General features: G+C 31.3%; 1 protein-coding gene across 1 annotated transcript; it reads right to left on the reverse strand.

Moving 5' to 3' along the window:
• Positions 1 to 12642: 12642 nt before the first annotated feature.
• LOC129303091 (protein SMAX1-LIKE 6) lies at positions 12643 to 18325 on the reverse strand. The gene is made up of 3 exons (XM_054942127.1): positions 16855 to 18325; positions 15880 to 16123; positions 12643 to 14704 (listed from the first exon to the last, which is right to left on the reverse strand). Exons 1-3 carry the CDS (start codon positions 18039 to 18041, stop codon positions 12890 to 12892), a joined length of 3246 nt encoding a protein of 1081 aa, XP_054798102.1. The 5' UTR covers positions 18042 to 18325; the 3' UTR covers positions 12643 to 12889.
• Positions 18326 to 20049: the final 1724 nt, after the last annotated feature.

Here is a 20049-nt window from a genome sequence, read left to right on the forward strand (position 1 = left end):
GATGCCTGTCACTTTATTATTATTATTATTATATTATATTATATTATATTATATTTAATAATAAAAGATCGTGGTTTTTGTCCCCACACAGCTCCTACGCATGGTTATATTTAATTTCCTATTAATTAAATATGGCAATGAGATTTGCATCACTCTTCCAGGTTCAGTGGACTTATAATATAGCATTGGATATTACACACATAAGTAACGAAATTAGGAGCAGGATTCTCTCCTGCTCCTCCTCTCCTGTTTTCTATCCTGCCCGCGAAAATTATTATGATAAGTAAGTAATTAAATTCAAAAATCAATTTTCAACGAACAACTCATCAATGTTACAATGTACGGCCCAGTCACCAGCCAGTTCAATATGGAATGACATTTTGATTCCCTCGTAAGCAAATTATAAACATTTTTTCCGTTTGTATAAAAAAAAGCATTAATATTTTGGTCTATGTCAATGTTTAAAATTAAATTAGACGTGAACTGAAAAGTCAATATGTCATAATTTTTATGGTTTAAACCGGTTAAACAAGTGGTCAAACTAATAACATAAATATTAAATAAAAATTTATATTGACAATATTATTTTCAGTTTGGAATTGTGTTTGTCACAATACATTAAATTTAATTCTCATTTTTTTACACGTATATATTTCTATTTACCCCTCGTTTATTCTTTTAAAGTAATGGGTTTTTCATTTTTCTCTACACTTTCAATGATATAATGCCAATAACCAAATTATGAACACAAGATTTTATTATGATAAATTAACTTAAGTTAACATTAATATTTTAAATTGAATAAATAACTTTATTATTAAAATAAGAGTAAAAAGAAAAAAGATTCAAATGATCCAACCATTCTAAGTTTTAAGTTTTTGATAGGTTTTCAAAACTGCTTGGGTCAAAGCAAGTTAACTTAGGCCAACTATTAAAACAAGTTAAATGGTTGAATCAAATACTTTTTTCATTGAGCAACAATTCACCAGTTCGATCATTCGAGTTAACCTAGGCTCAAGTCTCAAAACATTGGTACATATAACAACTATAATGAGCCTTATTTTATTAGATAGAATCAATATATAAATTGCACAATATTATTATGTTCCATCAATATTCTTCTTTGGACAAAAACCATGTTTGGGCCGAAATTTTAAGGAGGTGTGAGAACATATCATTCTATATATATGATTAGTCAAAATCTCTTCCGCGGCATTGAACTCAATAAGTATTATGAAGCATCACAGTCCCGAGGATAAGCATGCAATATATGTATGGTGTGTGTATGAAGAGGACTGAAAAGTGAAACATTATTTTTAAAAATTAGAACAAACCAAATGATAGATTCGGTTAAACTGTAGCTGGATTTGATAACAGCTTGATTCAGATAAAAAAAATTGTTTTCATGGTTAGGCAAGTTAGACCACAAAGCAAATGGTGTTCAGAAAACCAAGTGCATGGGCCTGAACCTAGTATATGAAAAAAGCTAAAAATACTTGAAAAAAATTATAAAAATTCAAAAATTAAACACTTTTAAAAGTCAACTTCATTTTTTGACTTTTCATATGAATATAACATGATTTTGAAACTATTTTTTTAAAAGATTTCGACAATTAATATGAGTAAAATCCAAATATTTCTGTGTCTAATCATGCCTAATTTTAACTAAAGATTCCCCTATATTTAACAAATCATTACAAAATTAAAACTTATAATATTATTTTATGGTCATGTTATGTTATTTCATGAACTAGGCACATATATATACACACTGTATTATTCTTTTTATATATTATATTCATTTAATACTATTTACTTATTTAATATTATTATGTCAGGTGTGATTGCCGGTCTAATTAAATCGAAACCCACCGATATTTTCAGTTTAATATCGACTTATGATAATATTTAAAATATATACACACCAATCATGGCTATATTTAAGTCAATAATGTCAACTATTTATTAAGCTTCTTAATTCATTCAGTGGAAAAATCAATGTGTGTATTAATTATCAAATAACCTATTCAATCAACGATGTCTAAATAAATAAATAAAATTCATACAATATATAACTCACGTGACTGTAACTGTAGGTGAGCTAGCTTTCAGTGACTTTTGCTCCAAATAATTTCAAAAGGCAAAAACAATATTGTCCCATAGTGAAAGTTGAGTCACCTGCAACTAATGCAGAACCTATTTATTATACTATAATTATTGGAGGAACGTGTGAATTGCTCTATAATTGACACATATGGTAGTTTAGTTGGTTTCAAACTCTTTCATTTGGACCGCATCTAAATCTGAATGGTAGTTTAACATCGTCATCACCGCCACAAACATAACATATATAATCCGACGTACGTAATTAAAGCAAATTTATTACTTTAATTAATATATCATTGTCAAGGTGTGTGAATTAATGTGGTTTGTTTTTTATTGTGGATAGGCTCAAGTTGAGTGGACAGTTTTTGAAGAAATAATAACACATGAAAGTGATAGGCGTGGGGATGTTGATGATGGAAAAGCACTTGTAAGCAGGGTAGGCCATTGAAGTGGGGATGCCTGTTTTGCCAGAGAGACCTGAAAAGAACCCCCTGAAAAATCTATTTAAAAAAAAAAAAAAACATGTAGAGCCTTCTGATATTATCAAATATCAATCCCTTGATGGAGACGTTGCGATTCACAAGCCCCCATTTTTGTTATTGTCTTTAGATGTAATTCCCCCCCCCCCCCAAAAAAAAAGCCTGTCCATTCATTTTGGAAAACTTACAAAAATATGACCTGCCGAGTGCTAACATTAGTGATAATCATCCAGGACCATAAAATCTTGGAATGGAATTCAAGTGTATATGTCAAGTTCATTTTCGACGGTTTATACATTATTGTTATGACTAAAATACCCTAAAAATAAGTGACTAAATGTGCATTTCAAATAGGGAATTTTAGTTAAAACATTATTTTTTTTATAAACTACTATAAAGGACAATGGTCCTAAAAATTCATTTTTCAATCCCCTTATAACTGATCCAAATCTCCAACAAAACATAATAAACTATTGTCTTCATCTTAATTTATAAAATATTTTAAAAATAATTTAATGTTTCAAAATATAATACTCGACCTATCCCAATGACAATTTGAGATAGGAATATAAATATCAATAAAATACAATAATGATACTTTATAAATTTACTTTTTATAATAAAACTATAATTTTTAAAAATGTCCATACATATTTAATTATTATATTACAATATCATTTCAATTCTTTCTTTGCTTGAATGTTGATATAGAAAAATATCATTAATAAAACATTATTTTTCTTAAATTATCTTATTTTTGAAATAAAATTCTCTTAAAGTTATCTTATAATTTGGAATAAAGACAGTACATTTTAATAAAAATAAAGTTTAATTGATGATACTTTTTTAATGTTATCCTTTTCATATATTCTTTCTATATAATATTCCTTCATAAATAGAATATTAAATAAAAAAAATTATATTTTTATTTTGAAAAAATAATGTTTTAAAATGTATTTATCATTCAATGAATTTTATTGATATAAGTGATTTTGTTAAAAGTATCTTAAAATTGAGATAAAGATAGTATATTTGTAAACGAGATCATGGAGCATGCTATCACAATGAAGGAATATAACGGTGGGGACCAATGAATAATGTATTACGACTAAATCATGAACAATATTAAACTCTATCATAATTATATTTTTTATGAAAAAAATTTCTTTGAGAACTCATAAAAGCGTTCACTTTTTTTTTTGAAAAGCAAAATAAAGGAAAATTAAAGACTTCCAAAGGTGGCGTTGTAAGAAGGCGAAAAAGAGTACTCCCCCCCCCCCCCCAAACAATACAAAGACACTTTCAACTTTCATAATGCATATTAACATAAAAAAAATTATGTATAGGTCGCTTAAGATTTAAATATAATTTATGATTTGTGTGCAAATTAAGTACAGTATTTCCTTTACTTATTAGGTTACAATACCTCTCCCTCAATTAAACATTATGCACGCTCTATTTACATCTACAATAGCTCTATCTTATTCTTCTTCACCAATCGAAGCCTACAAATTGTTAGGGCAAAGTCCATGATGATTTTACACAAGCAACTCCTTCATCATTATAGTCGATTGTGATCAACACTGCTTCTCCTTGTTCTTATATAATTGCTTTGCATGTTAAAAGCCCTATCTAAATCAATTGGCAAAAATTTCATTATTCAACTTAAGTTGTCATTACCTTAAGTTTCAGTTTTTATTATATTATGGATTGGGAGGAGTATATACTAAGACTAAAATAGATATCATGAAACATAAGGGGTGAAGTGTGATGATGGTATGAAGGAGTTAAGTGGGTTGTGTGTGCATGGGATGGAACGGCATCTACATGATCCTATCGTGTGTCACATCCCCAAATGGTAAACTGATGAATTTTTATCTTGGTTTTGTCCTGTTTTCAAAGTGGTCCCATCTTGTTCAAAACTAGGATGAGAATGAGAAATCTCTAAAAAGATAAGTAAAAGGAAACAATAATAACAAGCCTTGTTTCACTAAATGAGATTGGCTACATGAATTATAAGATATCATTATATTATATCATTTACCAAGCTTTGAGGAATACCAGTTAATTAAGAGATTTTAGTTTACCAACTTTCATAAATATTCTCTTTTGACCTTACTCTATCCCTCTTAACAAAGGTTTAAAATTATTCATTTCACTCTCTTCATCGGTGCCTTGCATAATTTTTTTTTTATATGTCCAAACTATCTTAAACAATTTTCAACCAACCATTTTCCCTCAATAAATACAACGCCCACTTTTTTCTTATACTCTACTCGTTTTCAGTTTTATTTTTACTCGTATGCCCATATATTTATCTCAACATTTTAATCTCTATACTATAACTTTATGTTTTTTAGTGTCATCCAACATTCATATCATATAACATAGCTGGTCTTATAGCAGTTCAATAAACTTCCTTTCAAGTTAATTAAATACATTTGATCACAAATAACTCATTTAGCTTTTATTTAATTAAACCATTCATCTTATATCTTATGTGCAATATCCCAATAAATTTCCTCATCATATAAATAATAACTTTTAAATATCTAAACTTTTTCACATGAGGTATAATTTGATCTCTTAGTTGCACTTTTAAATTACTATTAATTGACCTCTTATTAAAATTACTATGCAAATATTCTATCTTACTTCTACTCAAGTGAAAAAATTTTTGATTTCAATATCCTTCCCTATAACTCAAGTTTATAGTTAATCTATTCTTTTATCTCCGTAATAAAAACTATATCAGTCGCCAAAAAAACATGCATTTAAAGATTTTCTCTTAAACATGTTCAACCAAAACATCTAAGACCTGATCAAACAAATAAGGACTCAAAGATAATTCTTGATATAGTTCAATCATTAGAGGAAAATTATTATACTAATTAATTGTCGCTCCTTCATATTATCTATAGCTCTAATATAGGCAATCCAAACTCTTTTTTTATCCAGCTCTTTTCAAATCACTTCTCTCAATACATAATCATAAGCTTTTTCTAAATTAATGAAAATCATGTATAAATTTTTACCTTTGTATCTACACTTTTTCATTAATCTCTCTAGTAAGTAGAAGGAAAAGATTGAAAAAACAAGAATTAACTTTAAATAACTAACCTTTTCGAGCATATCCACGTTTTCAAATTGAGTAATCAAACACACTTTTTCACTTATTTCTAAGGATCCATTTGTTTTCAAGTATCATCCTTCAATAATCTCATTAAGACATAAATAAAATAAGAAAATTTTTAAAAATTAATTTTATAAAGAGGTGAGGGTGAGGCACGAGCAATTTGCCAAATGGAAGGAAGATAATACAATATTAAAAATAAATATAATTTTCTAACATGCACTTTTAAAAAATACTTTTTTAAAAAAATTAGGAGTTAAAAATTTTAAATGTCAACTATTTAGAATAAATCTGTGTAAACAATTTATAAAAAATAATATTAAATTTAAACTATTTATGTTAAATTTAAATTGTCCATGTTGGTCATACTACACATATATTAATTTTAATAATTTTTTATTTTAATAAATATAAAATTAAAAACTTTAAATCTGGAGCATTCATATTTATTTTAAATAATCAGATCTTATTAGACGAGGAGGAAGGTCAGCCACGAGCAGACAAAAAGTGAGAAACAAGGGGTGGGTTTCAATCTCTTAAATATTTTTTTTTTTCATTTCTTTTATTGTAAATCTGAATCATTTAAATTAAATATATATTTTTAAAAAATATAAAATCTAGTTTAATGATTTAAATTTGCAATGGTTCCTCTTCTATTCTCCCATGCCGAAGGAAAAAGCCAACTCTAAAATACAACACAACAGAGTCCTTGCACAGAAAAAAAAAAAAACAATTAAATTGATCAGGTATGCCATATCATTTATAATTTATTTAATAAAAATAATATTAAAATAATATTAAAATATATATTGACTCTGACATTAATAATAAAAAAATGTAAGAAATTAAATATTTATTTTTTATTAAAAAATTAATTAAAATAATATTATATAATATTTTATTTAAATAATTTAAGACATTTTAACTGTACAAACTACGTTATCTAAAAATTTCTCTGTACGAATTGAATGAAGGGCGCGCGAGCGGAAACATTGCGGGTAACACGCATCAGAGCATAGAATCCAAGGACACGTGCGCTGATAGTGAAATTAAAATTATCACGTTTTCAAATTTAATATTTATTGCTAAGCCTGTCTCTGCCTCTCACCTCAATGTCGGCACGCCCAATATGTGATTGGCCCAATCTCTACAGAAAGAAACACCCGTACGCCACTTCTTTTTTATACCGTCTTGTCACATCATACTTTCCTCATAAATAATAAAAAAACCAATCATTTCATCTTAATAATTTTAATAAAATTATAACTCAAAAATCTAAATTTATTATAATTTAATTTTTAAAATTTTAATTTAATTATAAATTAATTTTTAAATTTTATCTATTATAATTTAATCTTTAAAATTTTAAATTTTTAAATATTAATATTTTATATTTTTAAAATTAATAAAATTATAAAAATATTTTAAAATTTTTTTTTTTAATATTTATAATATATTTAAAAAATTGAAATTTTAAGGATTAAATTATAAAAAATAAAATTTAAAAATTAATTTATAATTAAATTATAATAAGTTAAAATTTAAAAATTAAATAAAAATTATATCAAAATTACATGAACTAAATAATTAAATATGTAAAAGAATGAACAGAAAGTTAAATTAATAATAGCCAAGTAGTGGATAAATTTTTTTATACAATAAATTATAAATATTAATTTAAATAATTATAAATAAAAATTTGAATTGAAAACCAATTATTATTTTTATAATTAAATATTATATTTATAATTAAAATTTTTAAATTTTTAATTATTTAAATCGATATTTAAAATTAATTTTTTAAAAATTTTATTAAAAATTTAACTTTCATTAATTTTTTCTTTTAGAACTTAATTATCATTTTTTAATATATTCAGACGTCGATAATCTATAACCAGATTTGACGCACCATGTTTTCATTAGCCAATCAGTCCATTAATTGGAATTAGTTGATCAAAATACAGGGCAATTTGACCACGTGGCCATGGAAAAAAATAAAATTACCAATATGCTGAACTTTTAAAATTATTTTCCTAAATAGTATTTAGATTGAGTTTTAAATTTTTTTAAACATAAAAGCATAAAACTCGATCTCTATTAGACCGAGTTCAATACTTGTATTTTTTAAAAAAAAAAAAACTTGATGTGATAGGGCCATGCCTATCATATCGTCTATCACTACCCCACCCTAATAGATTATTGCACTCTATATTTTATAGAGATAAAAAATAGGTGAATCTGGCTCATATATACTCAACCCTTAATAAATCAAGCCCATAAGCTTGGTTGCCACATAATTTATCATTTTTTATCATTTTTTATTTAAAAGGCTTAAAATCGAGCTTACAAGCCCGCTTTCATTTTTTTAATTTTTTAAAATTAAAATTTTTAATTATAATATTTTATATTTTTTAAAAATACAAGTTTAATGTTCACCAAAATAAAACAAAGTCTAAAAGGGCCACTCTAACCTTGTCCTTTTTTAGGGCATATCAAGCCTAGGCTTCAAAATTCAATTTCCCTAAAAACGTAATTTTTCAAGCCCAAAACCTTTAAAAAAATATAATTTAAATGGCAGCTTATCAAGTTTGGCTCTTATTTCTTACTCTAATAGGTTTCTTTTCTTTCATTCTGAAGGGAACTCAGTCCACACAAGAGGAGGGGGGAGGGTTAACCCACAATGAAGGGAGGAAAACCTATTGAAGTCGAAAGCAAGAGCTGAGCTTGATGAACTACCATTTAAACTCATTTTATAAGGTTTTAGGTTTGAAAAATTGCATTTTTTTAGAGAAACTGGGTTTTGAAACCCACGCCTGATAAGCTCTAAAGAATAGGCTATAGGTAGAGCGACTCTTTTATACTCGTTTTATTTTGGTGAACATTATAACTTGTATTTTTAAAAAAATATGAAATATTATAATTAAAAATTTTAATCTTTAAAAATTTAAAAACTAAAAATAATATAAATGAGCTCATGGGCTCAGTTTTGGACCCATTAAATAAAAGCTAAGTTTTAAAAAATGATAAATTATGAGATAGCCGAGCTTATGGCTTACATTCTTAAAGGTTAAGCCCATACGAACCAAACTCACTTATTTCCCATCTCTAAAAATTATGAAGTGTAATTATCTATTAAGATGGGGTGGTGGTAGGCAATAAGCATAGCCTACCATGCCTATCATATCAAGTGTTTTTTTTTTAAAAAAATACAAGTATTGAACTTGGTCTAATACTTTTATGTTTAAAAAATGTTAGAACTCAACCTAATTCAAACCGAGGTTTAAATTTATAGTATTTAGAAAAATAGTTTTAAAAGTGTAGCATATTGATAAATACTCTGTTCATTCAAAAATGTAACGCATTTTTAGTCTTGCGAGATATGATCATCATTTTTTTCAAAAGTGCCCCTATTGATAATAACTTTATATTTATTATAAGATATTTAATAGGAATAAATATAAAAAGATAGAGTTAGATTGAAAGTAGATAACAACTTTATTGGGGGTGAGATTCAGTTAAAAATACCTTACATTTTTGAATGGAGAAAGTATATTTTTTCCATAGTACGTGGGCAAATTACCAAAATACAGCAAACAAAATCTGACAAGGCCAAGACGTTATTTGTTGCGGTACCAGCGGTATAGACATGAATGACGAGCTGCTTAAGTTGTGCCCAAAAGGACACTATCCTTAAAAACTATTTCGACATACTGGGACGACCCTAGGATTAAACAAGAACTTCTTATAGAGCAAGGAATCAAAACAGTAGAACTAAAACTAACTCAGATGAACAACACAGGAGAAGCCAGAGAGAGGAGAGGATTTCCCTGAAAACTCAAGAGGCTAGTGAGTTGCTCTGTCCGCACCCATAGCTATATATAGCCTAAAGATGGAGACATGAATGTTGGCTTATAATTACCAGATTAAGGCTTTGGTTACACACATATAAAACATCATTAATCTGGAGACATTGGTAGAAAAATGCATTTAAGACACTAACTCACAAAATTGGTTTTTAGAAGTGGTTTAATATTCAAAAAAATTGTCAAGGTTTCAAATTCAAATTTATTTTTTGGGTAAGCTAAAAATAATTATTTATTTAATTATTTTGTAAAAATAATCCGATAAAAGGAACCTAGTGCCTCTTGAACTCGTGCGCAGAGGACAAATCGGCTGATTTCAACTGCTATTGCCTTGAGTTGACTTGTCTTATGTACGAGAGCTCACTTTTCCTCGAAGTCCATTTTACTAGCTCACTTTATTCCTTAGTATTTATATATTAGGAGAGTTCTTTATTTAAGTAAAGTGAGACTTTTGACACACACACAACATTATTTCGTATGTGATTAGCATCGTGCTGTTGGATCAAAACATAACACCCTTAGCCAACTTTTCACTTTTTAATTTCCCAATATTAATTTTTCTTCTTGGAGAACCTATTGGGAATTCGGAGGGCAAGGACAAGTTGTTTTCACGAGTTGATCAGCCATATCCCACCACGACTCTTTCTCCAGTAAAGCTATTCCATTCAATCAAATGCTTTTGCTTGGAATATCAAGTCCTTCTTTTTTTCTTTCCTTTTTTTTCATTGCAACATTATTAAATTTGTAATTTTTGCAAGGATAAGCTCCATTTTCCATAATTTGGAGTTTGTCTATGAACTGTTCAATAGTTCACAGGCTCTTTTAATCGACTCATATTTTTTGGTTAATTTCTAGTGTGGGAATCAGTGTAGTAGTGTAGCTCCAAAGCCTGCATTCCATGACATGACATGACTCTGGTATTTGTAACATATTTAAGTCAAGAATTGCAAGACATGATATGTTAACATCCTTAGTCTTTAGAAGGTCCTTCTGCTTAATATCATGAGATGAACATCTCCCGTTTCCCGTAAAAAGAAAAAAGAAAAAGAAAAAGAAAAAAAGAAAAGAGTAAGGATGATATATACAGCATAATAAATCCTCTTAAGGAAAGAATAAGCAAAGCTCTGAACGTTAGGGACTTCTCCATTACATCCAAGTTTCTCCAAAAGGACCACAACAGAAGCATATGGTTGCCCACAATTGCAAGAAAGGCTTTCTAAGGATTAAGACTTTAAGAGATATGGGAATAATTAATGTTGAATCCTCCAGAAGAGTGGTAAATGCTTCTTACATTTCGGTTAATGAAATAAATGTAGCAAGAGAATCATAATTTCATACCTGTTATTCAAGTCGGGCGTGAAAGTACAAGGCCATTGAGAGTAAAGGAGGGGCGGAGCCAAGATTTAAGAATAAAAGGGGCCAATATTAAAAAAAAAATATATGCTATAAAGTTTTCATAAATTTTAGAAGGGCTGAAAGTATGTAATACCTATATAATATAAAAAAAGTTAAAAAACGAGGAGGCCATGGCCTCTGCTGGTTCCCCTCTCTCTGCCACTAGAGCGAAGTCTATCTTATTATCATGAAGTCATGGTTCAGTTACTAGGGATATTGAATGACAGTGAAAGGAATTTGTAGATGCTTTCTTCTTGTCCACAATTTCAATGCTCATAGTAAGAAAGCCTAAACACTGATATATTCATTAGACTTTCTTTATTGGTTTTGAGATGAAATAAATTAGTTAACTTCAAGTAAAAACACAGTTGACTTTACACCTCCTCATGACCTAAAATCAACGTGAGACTGCAAAGATAGAAAACTTTTCCTTTAACATTATCTGGAACATAAATATGAACTTCCCTAGGTCACAGAGTGTATCAAAGTTGTTAACATCTGAAACCAAGAAAGAAGTAAGCCATGCATTAAAATTCACATGAATAAGCACATGAGCAGTGAAAGTTAAGGTTTTGAGAGAAAAGGGTAGGTTACTGTGCTTAAGGGTATTTGATCAAGTCCTTAAATACCTTTTTTATCAGTGAGTAGGCTCAGACTGGTGGATGACATGGACAGGTCCTTCAAAGTTCAGACTCAGTTGCAGTTGGAGCAGGTCTAGTGCAGACATTACTACAGGTCTCCACATCTCACTCTCATGCCTATGCTACTTCTTGGTGTCTACATTCAATGCTCATCACAAATGCTCATTAGGGTCAGGAGCAATCCTGACCCTCTATTTCAACTTTATTTTATCTGCTCCTAACTCTCTATTTCAACTTTATTTTATCCCTATTATTGATTTAAATTAATTTTTTAAATATTTTTAATATCATATTTATTAAAATAAAAATATAAAGTTTTAATATTAAATATGAACTATTTAAATGATTAATTTGTAAAATTTATAAATTTTTGAATATTAAATTATACCTAAACAATACAGAGTTTATCTGTATAGTTAAATTGTAAAATTATAAATTTTTTAATATTAAATTAGACTGTTAGATTAAATCTGAACTAACCAAATTAGCAATAAACAGATATATTAAAATTTTAAATTTTTTATATTTTTTAATTAATAAATATAGTATTAAAAGTAATTTTAAAAATTAATTTAAATGAACGACAGAAATTAAATAAGGTTGAAATGAAAGGCCAAGAGCAGATGAGCAGCGAATGCAATTCACTACTTCTTGGCACGAGAATTTCTCTACTTCCTCTTCTTTTTGCTGTCTACTTTTTTGGTGTTGAAACAATTTTGAATATATAGGAAAAGAAAACAGAGTAGAATGTCTACTGTTCCGATAAAAGAAAATAATGTGCTCACAAGCACTGCAACATCCATATCCCCAAAATCTTATTTGAGGGAGGGAAGAAAGCTTCGTAAGGTGATTAAATAAATTGCTGCAACCTATGAACCAAGAAAATATTCTTTTACAAAAAAGGAAAAAAGAGAAGGCACGACTGAGGAGATACGCCATAATCTGTTGCCAAAGTCACCTTCTAAACACGTTATTCTTTCTTGTATTCATTTCATATAACAAAATGTAAAACTAGAAAGCTCCGCTGATCAAACACCAGTTATTTATTGATAAAATACATCAAGAAACCCCAGCTAACAAAAACAAGGAAGACATTTGATTTTAATACTAACATGGGCAATCACACAAGCACCAGCTGCAGATTACATATTATACAGGCTTAATCTAGACAAAGAAACCCAAATAAAACAATGGGATTAGAGGCCTAAAATAGGTGCACTATATGCTAAATTATACACACAAATATAAGAAAGAGTAGCTTCTTGGAGGAGTTCAGTCTACAATTATCCTTGGGGGAAGAAGGCACACACCAGGAACTTGCTCCTGACATGTAGTTAGTTTCACAGTAGAACGAGCAGAGAGGCTGTACCTTCTCTGTATCTCTTTAAATCCTCCACTAAGAACTTGCTCCACCCAATCCTGGACTTCCATGTCCCCTTCTAAGACATATGCAGCTGCAAGTAACTGTTCCATGACCTCTGACTCTATCTGTAGAGAGCACTCAGATCCAAGAATCTTGTGAAAGCTCCTCCTGATAATTTTTAACACTCTACCTGCAAGTGCGTCAAAATTATACGGTTTCAAGATGATCGTTTCATCAACCTGTTTGTACAAATCTTGCAACCACGGGTTTTGTGTTCCAGTTGAGACACCTTCAGGGTTTCCATCATCCTTGAATTGTAGTTCGTTCTCTTCTGCTGGCATGTTCAAATCTAGAAAGCAATTTGAAATTTTGTGACCCCTTTTAGCCATCTCCGAGGTTTTGTGCTGACCATTAAGGAAATTGTCACTACCCAACTTTCTTTTATTTGCAAGTATTGGATTGGGAATGTCCTCTGTTGAACATTCAACTACAGGGAGGCATGGACTTCTGATGTCTCCCTCAACTTTTATCTTGATTGGTACCCCTTTTGTCCTTGATATTCTTTCCTCAGAATAGCAGAATTCTATCTTCGGTGTGCAATCATCCTGTTGAACTGAGAAAGATGTCACAATTATTGCATTGTTTACACCAACTTCTCTTCCACACGAGTCTATAATCTTACCAGTCTTGATAGCTTGAGATAAACTATTTTGAACCATTACATCAGCCTTGTCTACATTGTCAAGGAAAACCACAGACAACGGATTTTTGCACAACTCCCCAACTAAAAGATCAAGAGTAGTCTTTCCTCGGAATTTCAAATCATGTCCATTTGTTTCCTCAGAATTTAGATCCACAAAAATAAAACTTTCCTGGCTTCCATATAAAATCTCAGCCAGAGAAAGAGCAATTTTCTTCTTACCAATCCTATCAGGTCCTACAAAATTCATCCACATGCCCCCTTGTCTATTTGTTCCAAGGCATTTGCCCCTGCTTGATTCACAGTAAGCTATCGTTTTTACAATGCTTTGTAAGGCTTCATTCTGCCAGGGGACCTTTTTCGCAAGAGCTTCAAAAAGAATTTTAGGATTTCTAGTATCACATTGCCCAGAATGGTCAGAACTTAAGCAGGATGAAGACTGGGCTGGACGCATAAGGATGTCCCTGTTAACTAAATTAAAGTTTGAAGAAAGGGGACTAGGAATTTCCTTTGGACCCCCCACAGTTGGTTTCTTAGATTTGTTGCTTCTAGGAGAGAAGTAAATTCCTATACCTAGATCTGTGGTTACAGAAGCCACAGATGTGGGAGACAATTGGCTACCATCACCCACACTTGAATTGGACATGTCGCAGGATCTTAGGTTACCTGACTCAAGATCTTTTGCTTTCTGGAACATCTCTAAGGCTTTAGAAGTATTTTTATCCTGCTTCGCCTCAGAAACTACAGGGACAGGACTACTTAATTGTGAAGCAGAAATCATATGCTCCTCATTAGGCATGCTTGAATTGAGATCAATGTGCACACTAGGTGATACATCTGAATTTTTGTTGCTTTGATTATCAACATCATCATTTTTACCATCAGAGCATTGAGAACTGACGACAGTATGACAAGGAATTGCTTCAGGGCATTGCTGAGTATTATGTGGATGCTGGCATCTCTTATCCAATTTCTTGATAGGCCCAGATTCATTATTATCCAGAAGAAAACTGTCTTCTTTTGTCTGCACTGAACAGAAGAAAAGTGGTTTTTACACCAAAAAAGAAGCAGAATTGAAATTGTCACACTTTATCCTACAATTTCTCGCATTGCACCTTTCGAACAAAGCCAAATGTTTAACAAAACAGGACTAGGCTTGTCTAGTCAATCGTCATAAAGGACTGTTAACTATTTTCTTAAAACCTTGAAGATACAGATTTCATGCACGTGTTACAGGAGCACTTATTCTTATTGCCCAGCAAGAAGTTTGTCTTTTGACCAGGGAAAAAAAAAAAAAACACTCAAGGAAGTCATCAAAGAGGATCTCTCGATGAATATCATATCTAAAGAGCTAGTCATTACAGAACACAATGATATTGTGTGATCCATATAAACAACCACACTTAGTGAAATAAAACGTCTTTTTTTTTTTTTGGCGGGGGGGGGTGGAGTTTGTCCTAGAATTACACAATGCTTCGTGTTTACTACAACTATGCAAGGAACAAGCTAGTTTTAAGGTGGCAGGGGAAGTAAACAAAAAGAAATGATGATCAAAAAGTCCAAATAAACCCATTCAAGACAACAAATATTGGTCCATTACCCTAGTTAGCTTTTCATTGAACTTTCTAGGGGGCACTTGATATACTGTAACCTCAAATACTATGGTATCTTGCATATTATGGTATGACATGGCACAGTATAAGATACCATGGAATTCATAATACCCATGTTTAGCATGACAATTAGTAGTATCTTACATCTTAGGGATGGAAGGCATGTCTGGGCCTATGTGTTAATCATTGTTATTTACTCCCTGAATTTTCAAATTTCAAGTATTATTTTAAAATATTTGTGTATTATATTGTACACATAACACTTCTCATAAACAAAATTTTTGGTGAGATCCTTATCATAGCAAGACAAGAATATCACATAACACTCATTTTGCTGAAATGCGAGCAGAGTATTATCTCATACCTCCTTGTTACCACATAACAGCAAACCAAAATATCTTCATCCAATTCTGACATCCAAAATATTATGATATGGAAGATCACAGGATCATGATCCAAGATTTCTAATTTCTTCCTCTTCCACTTTTGGGGATTGGAGAATGACTTCAATCAGGGGGGGAAAATGGAAAAGGCTCATATGCAATGAATTTAGGCTCATTATAATTGACACATGGGTGCTACATACCTTATCATTCAACCCTTTCGTTATGCCAAGGTTGGCAATCTGCAACCATTGAGGTAAATTAGATTGGTAAGGATCAACAGCCGAAGTAGACTGTCTCGCATTTGAAGCTGGAAGCACTTCTTGCACACAACTTTCACCACATTGAAGGCAACGGGGAACACAATAATATGAGCCATGTAGTGGATCTTTTAGATCAGAAGGTGATGAAAATAAGCCACCAAATGGTACAAATGAATCCATTAAGCTGTAATAACATTATCAAAAAGGCATTTCAGACAAGATTGGTGCAAAACATTTTAATGCGAGAAAGAAGCAAGAGTTTACAGCACAGGTAACTTCAGCACAAAAAACCCAGGTTATCTTTTCAATAGACACGGATGGCAACCTTGCGTCTAACAGTGAACCTGTTTAATTATCAGAAAACAAAAGACTACTAGTTCTCGTAAGAAGTTAAAACCACTATTCAATGGAACTTCAACATTTATCATTTTGGTCCTAATATTCTAACTTCTGGCAACTTAAAAAATGATCCTCGTTTAGAAGGTATATTAATTGACTAGCAAAAAACATTATTTAAATCAGGATCAATCCATAAAGCACGAAGATTAATCGTCAAGGAACAAAGTTGGTGTATTTTCGACTATTTAGTACTTACATAACTTCGATCACAATCTACAAAAGACAAAACTGAAGGAGTATGCAACACACTCACACATTTTTAAACATTTTATGCACAATGGATCAACTTAACAACTAAAAGACAAATAGCTCAACAGGCATAAATGATCATGTCACAAGCATCGAACCAAATGCTTAAGATGCATAATTATCCAATTTCACAACTGTTCGGAAGCAAAACAAAAGAAACAGGGATGCAAGCAACAATGCTTCGGGGACACAATTTTACGATTTATAGAGGCAATACCTCGAACAAAACCAGATATAAACCTATTGTAATTATATAAGGTCGCTTGCCTGTACTTAGGCCTCTGATACGATTCACCTGGAGGCCGAGTAGACGAGATGGGCAGAAGCTGCAAGTCCCAATCCTTCTCAATAGATGGAAACCTTCCCATAAATTTCAGATAGCTCTCATAGCTCGCCGCAGCTCCCATCAACCAAAACTTGCCATGATTAAGCTGCAACAGCTTCGCCAATCCGGCAACAATATGATTCACTGCTTCGTTTGAGGCATTATCGTCCACCAAAGGCTTCAGGTCCCCAAAATTCACCACCAAACCAGGTTCTACACCCTGCTCTTCCATTTCAGCAATCTCCTCAAGCCTTGAACTGATAGTCTCGTTATCAAAATTCTCAAAGACAAACTTGGAAATATCTTTTCCTATGCATATCACGTGAAGTCCAGATAACACCGCTGGCAAAGCACCGTCTCTTTGTTTATTAACATCTTCAGTGAAACTACGCAGAGCATCATCTGCGCATACACCCAGAAGCAGGGGATTCCTCCCTCTGCTCCTGCAAAGGACATCTCCGATTCTTTTGTAATTCTCAGCGCCGCCGTCGCAGGTTCCAAAAGACCCAGGAAACGGGAAACTGAAGCTCCGGCGACCCGGGTCCGGATGCTCCGTCAAATTGCAGAGGAATATGGGGGGGACTCTGGAGCGCGAGTACCTGAGGAGCTGTGGAAGAGGACGAAGAACAGCAAGTTTAATTTCGGAGCTTCGAAAACCAGCTTCGCCGAATACCCGGCTCACTACTGGGTCGTCGAGAATCGATAATATCAAATGTTGAAGCTCGACCTTCACACACGAAACCGAAGAAGGCTGCTGCGTGATTTGATGATAAATATGGAAATTATCTGGCTGCCTTCTCTGACTCGCCTGAGAACGCTTGATGGCGGCCATGAGCGAGTTGGAGACTGGCGGGTCGTCGGCGAGTTGGGACGACGGGACCCGGTCGAGCGATACGCTCAGGCACAGCTCTAGCGCTTTGAATTGAAGCCGAGGCGAGTAGGCACAGTTCCGGGCACGAGCACAGGCGTCACGTAAGGTAGACGACGGCAACGAAAGCAGGGCGGAGACGGCGTGGAGCGAGGTGGTCTGGGGGTGCCCACGACGGCGCGCGACGTAGACGGCTTCGTCGAGAGCTCGAGATGCGTCAGGCGTCAAGCATTGCTTGGCTACTCCGACCGGCGTAGGCATGACCGGAGTTCAGAAATTAATAGAAAATCTTAGGGGGAGGCAACAATAAAGTGAAAAACCAGAGAAATGCCACTCAGAATTGCTGGTCTGAAGTCAAAACAATATTTTAATGGGATTAAAAAGAAAAGGGCTTTTGCGTTGGGGAGCGAGGGCTCCAAATTTATAAACGAACGAACATAAATTAGGATGAGCATAGAAGAAGTGAGAAATCAGAAATGGGTTGGCTTTGTGAGTGAGTGAGTGAGTGGCGGGACCTATAGAAACATACTGCTACTTCCTGCGCTTTACCATAAAGTTTTTGAAGAAGACACGTTTCTCTTGTTCATATCGCTGTAATCACTCCCCGAAATACCAATGCGATCTCGCTTTTGTAAATCTGGATTGGCTACTATTGTCTTTTTCTAATTACATTCACGTGGAAGCTAAGTAAAATTTTGTCAAAAGTACTGACTATTATGTATTACTACTCAAATCTTATTTATGGAATAGAGAAAAAAAAATTGTTTTAATCTCATTTATAAGATATTTTAATTATTATTATGTTCATTCTTATCATTTTATCCCTATTAACTGTTGAAAAGATTATTAATATCAGGATATTTTTTATTTTAAAATACGTGTATTTAATAAAGATAAAGTTAAAAATTTATTAAATTTTTGATACAAAATTAATAAAATTTAACGTTTTTTTAATTGGTAAAAACATTAAAATTGATGAAATATATTGTACCAATAGCCACTCACTCTACGTGAGTCTCTGCCCACCTGTAATTTGTTTACAATTATTATTTTCTTTCGTTTTTCAATTATTTAAAAAAAATAAAACATCAAATATTCGAATAGATTTGAGATATGAGTCAGGTTTCAATTTGGACGTTTCTGCTGACATAATTTTCTACGTCCTTATGAAGCTTTAACTCGAAATATTACTCAAAAGGTACCAAGTCACTTACCATTTAATGTAACCAAGTCCTTTTTTTAAAACTAAAATATTAGAGTGGGATTCGAGAAAACAGTTGACCGTTAATCTCGTCAAACTCATGATTTGGTGTGTTTCCACTTATAAAGTTGCTCAATTTAAGTCCCCGTTTTTTGTCCCTTTCACTGGTTACATTGCGAGCAATCAATTTCGGCAGCTTTTACGAACAAGGGTTTTTACATGTGCTAACTGTTCACGTCAAATTTTTACAAGAAAATGATAAAAAAAATTTTATAAAATATATAAATAATAATTTGATCTCTTCAAATATTATAATTTTTTAAATTTTTTAAAATTTTTTATTATTAATAAATTTATATAAATTATCAAATTATCTTTATTAAAAGTAAATGATTTAAAAAAAATTTTATATTCACAATAATGTAACAGTAAATAAAAAAAATTAACATGTGAAGTTGTGATTTATCATTATATTGTTATGAATTTAAGAAGAAAAATTATAAATATAAAAAGAAAATTGTGAATCATTTATTTTCAATAAGGACAATTTAATAATTTATATAAATTCATTAATGATAGAAAAGCCCTCAAAAATTTTAAGAGAATTATGACATTTTGAAGGATTAAATTATTATTTATATATTTTAAAGGAATTTTACTGTCATTTTTTTAATTTTCATCAACATTTATTTATTTATGTTTTATTAGAATAATTTTATGAAATGTTAAATATTAACTCTTGAATTTTTAATCTAATCTAAGTACGTAAGATGGGACGAGTGGAAGGAAATGAAAGAAAGGACGAAAAGAGGATTTGAGTCCCAATTACCGCGCGTCATTGAACATTCATATACTTATATTCTCTCCGTGTTTCTTACATTATCATTTTAAAAAATTGTTTTTCCTGGAAACAATAGAAGTTTTTATTTCTACTTTTTATTTTAAAAAAATAAAATAAATTTAATTTTTGTTCAATTATACGGTATACCCGTATTAATTTCAGAAATCTATAAAATAGTATTGATTGTTAAAATAAGGATGCTCAATTTAAAATTTATAGCGATGTGT

The sequence above is a fragment of the Prosopis cineraria genome, unplaced genomic scaffold (genome assembly GCF_029017545.1).
Source record: "Prosopis cineraria cultivar Desert tree isolate PC_DT_omini unplaced genomic scaffold, ASM2901754v1 PC2, whole genome shotgun sequence".
NCBI classification, from domain to species: domain Eukaryota; kingdom Viridiplantae; phylum Streptophyta; class Magnoliopsida; order Fabales; family Fabaceae; genus Prosopis; species Prosopis cineraria.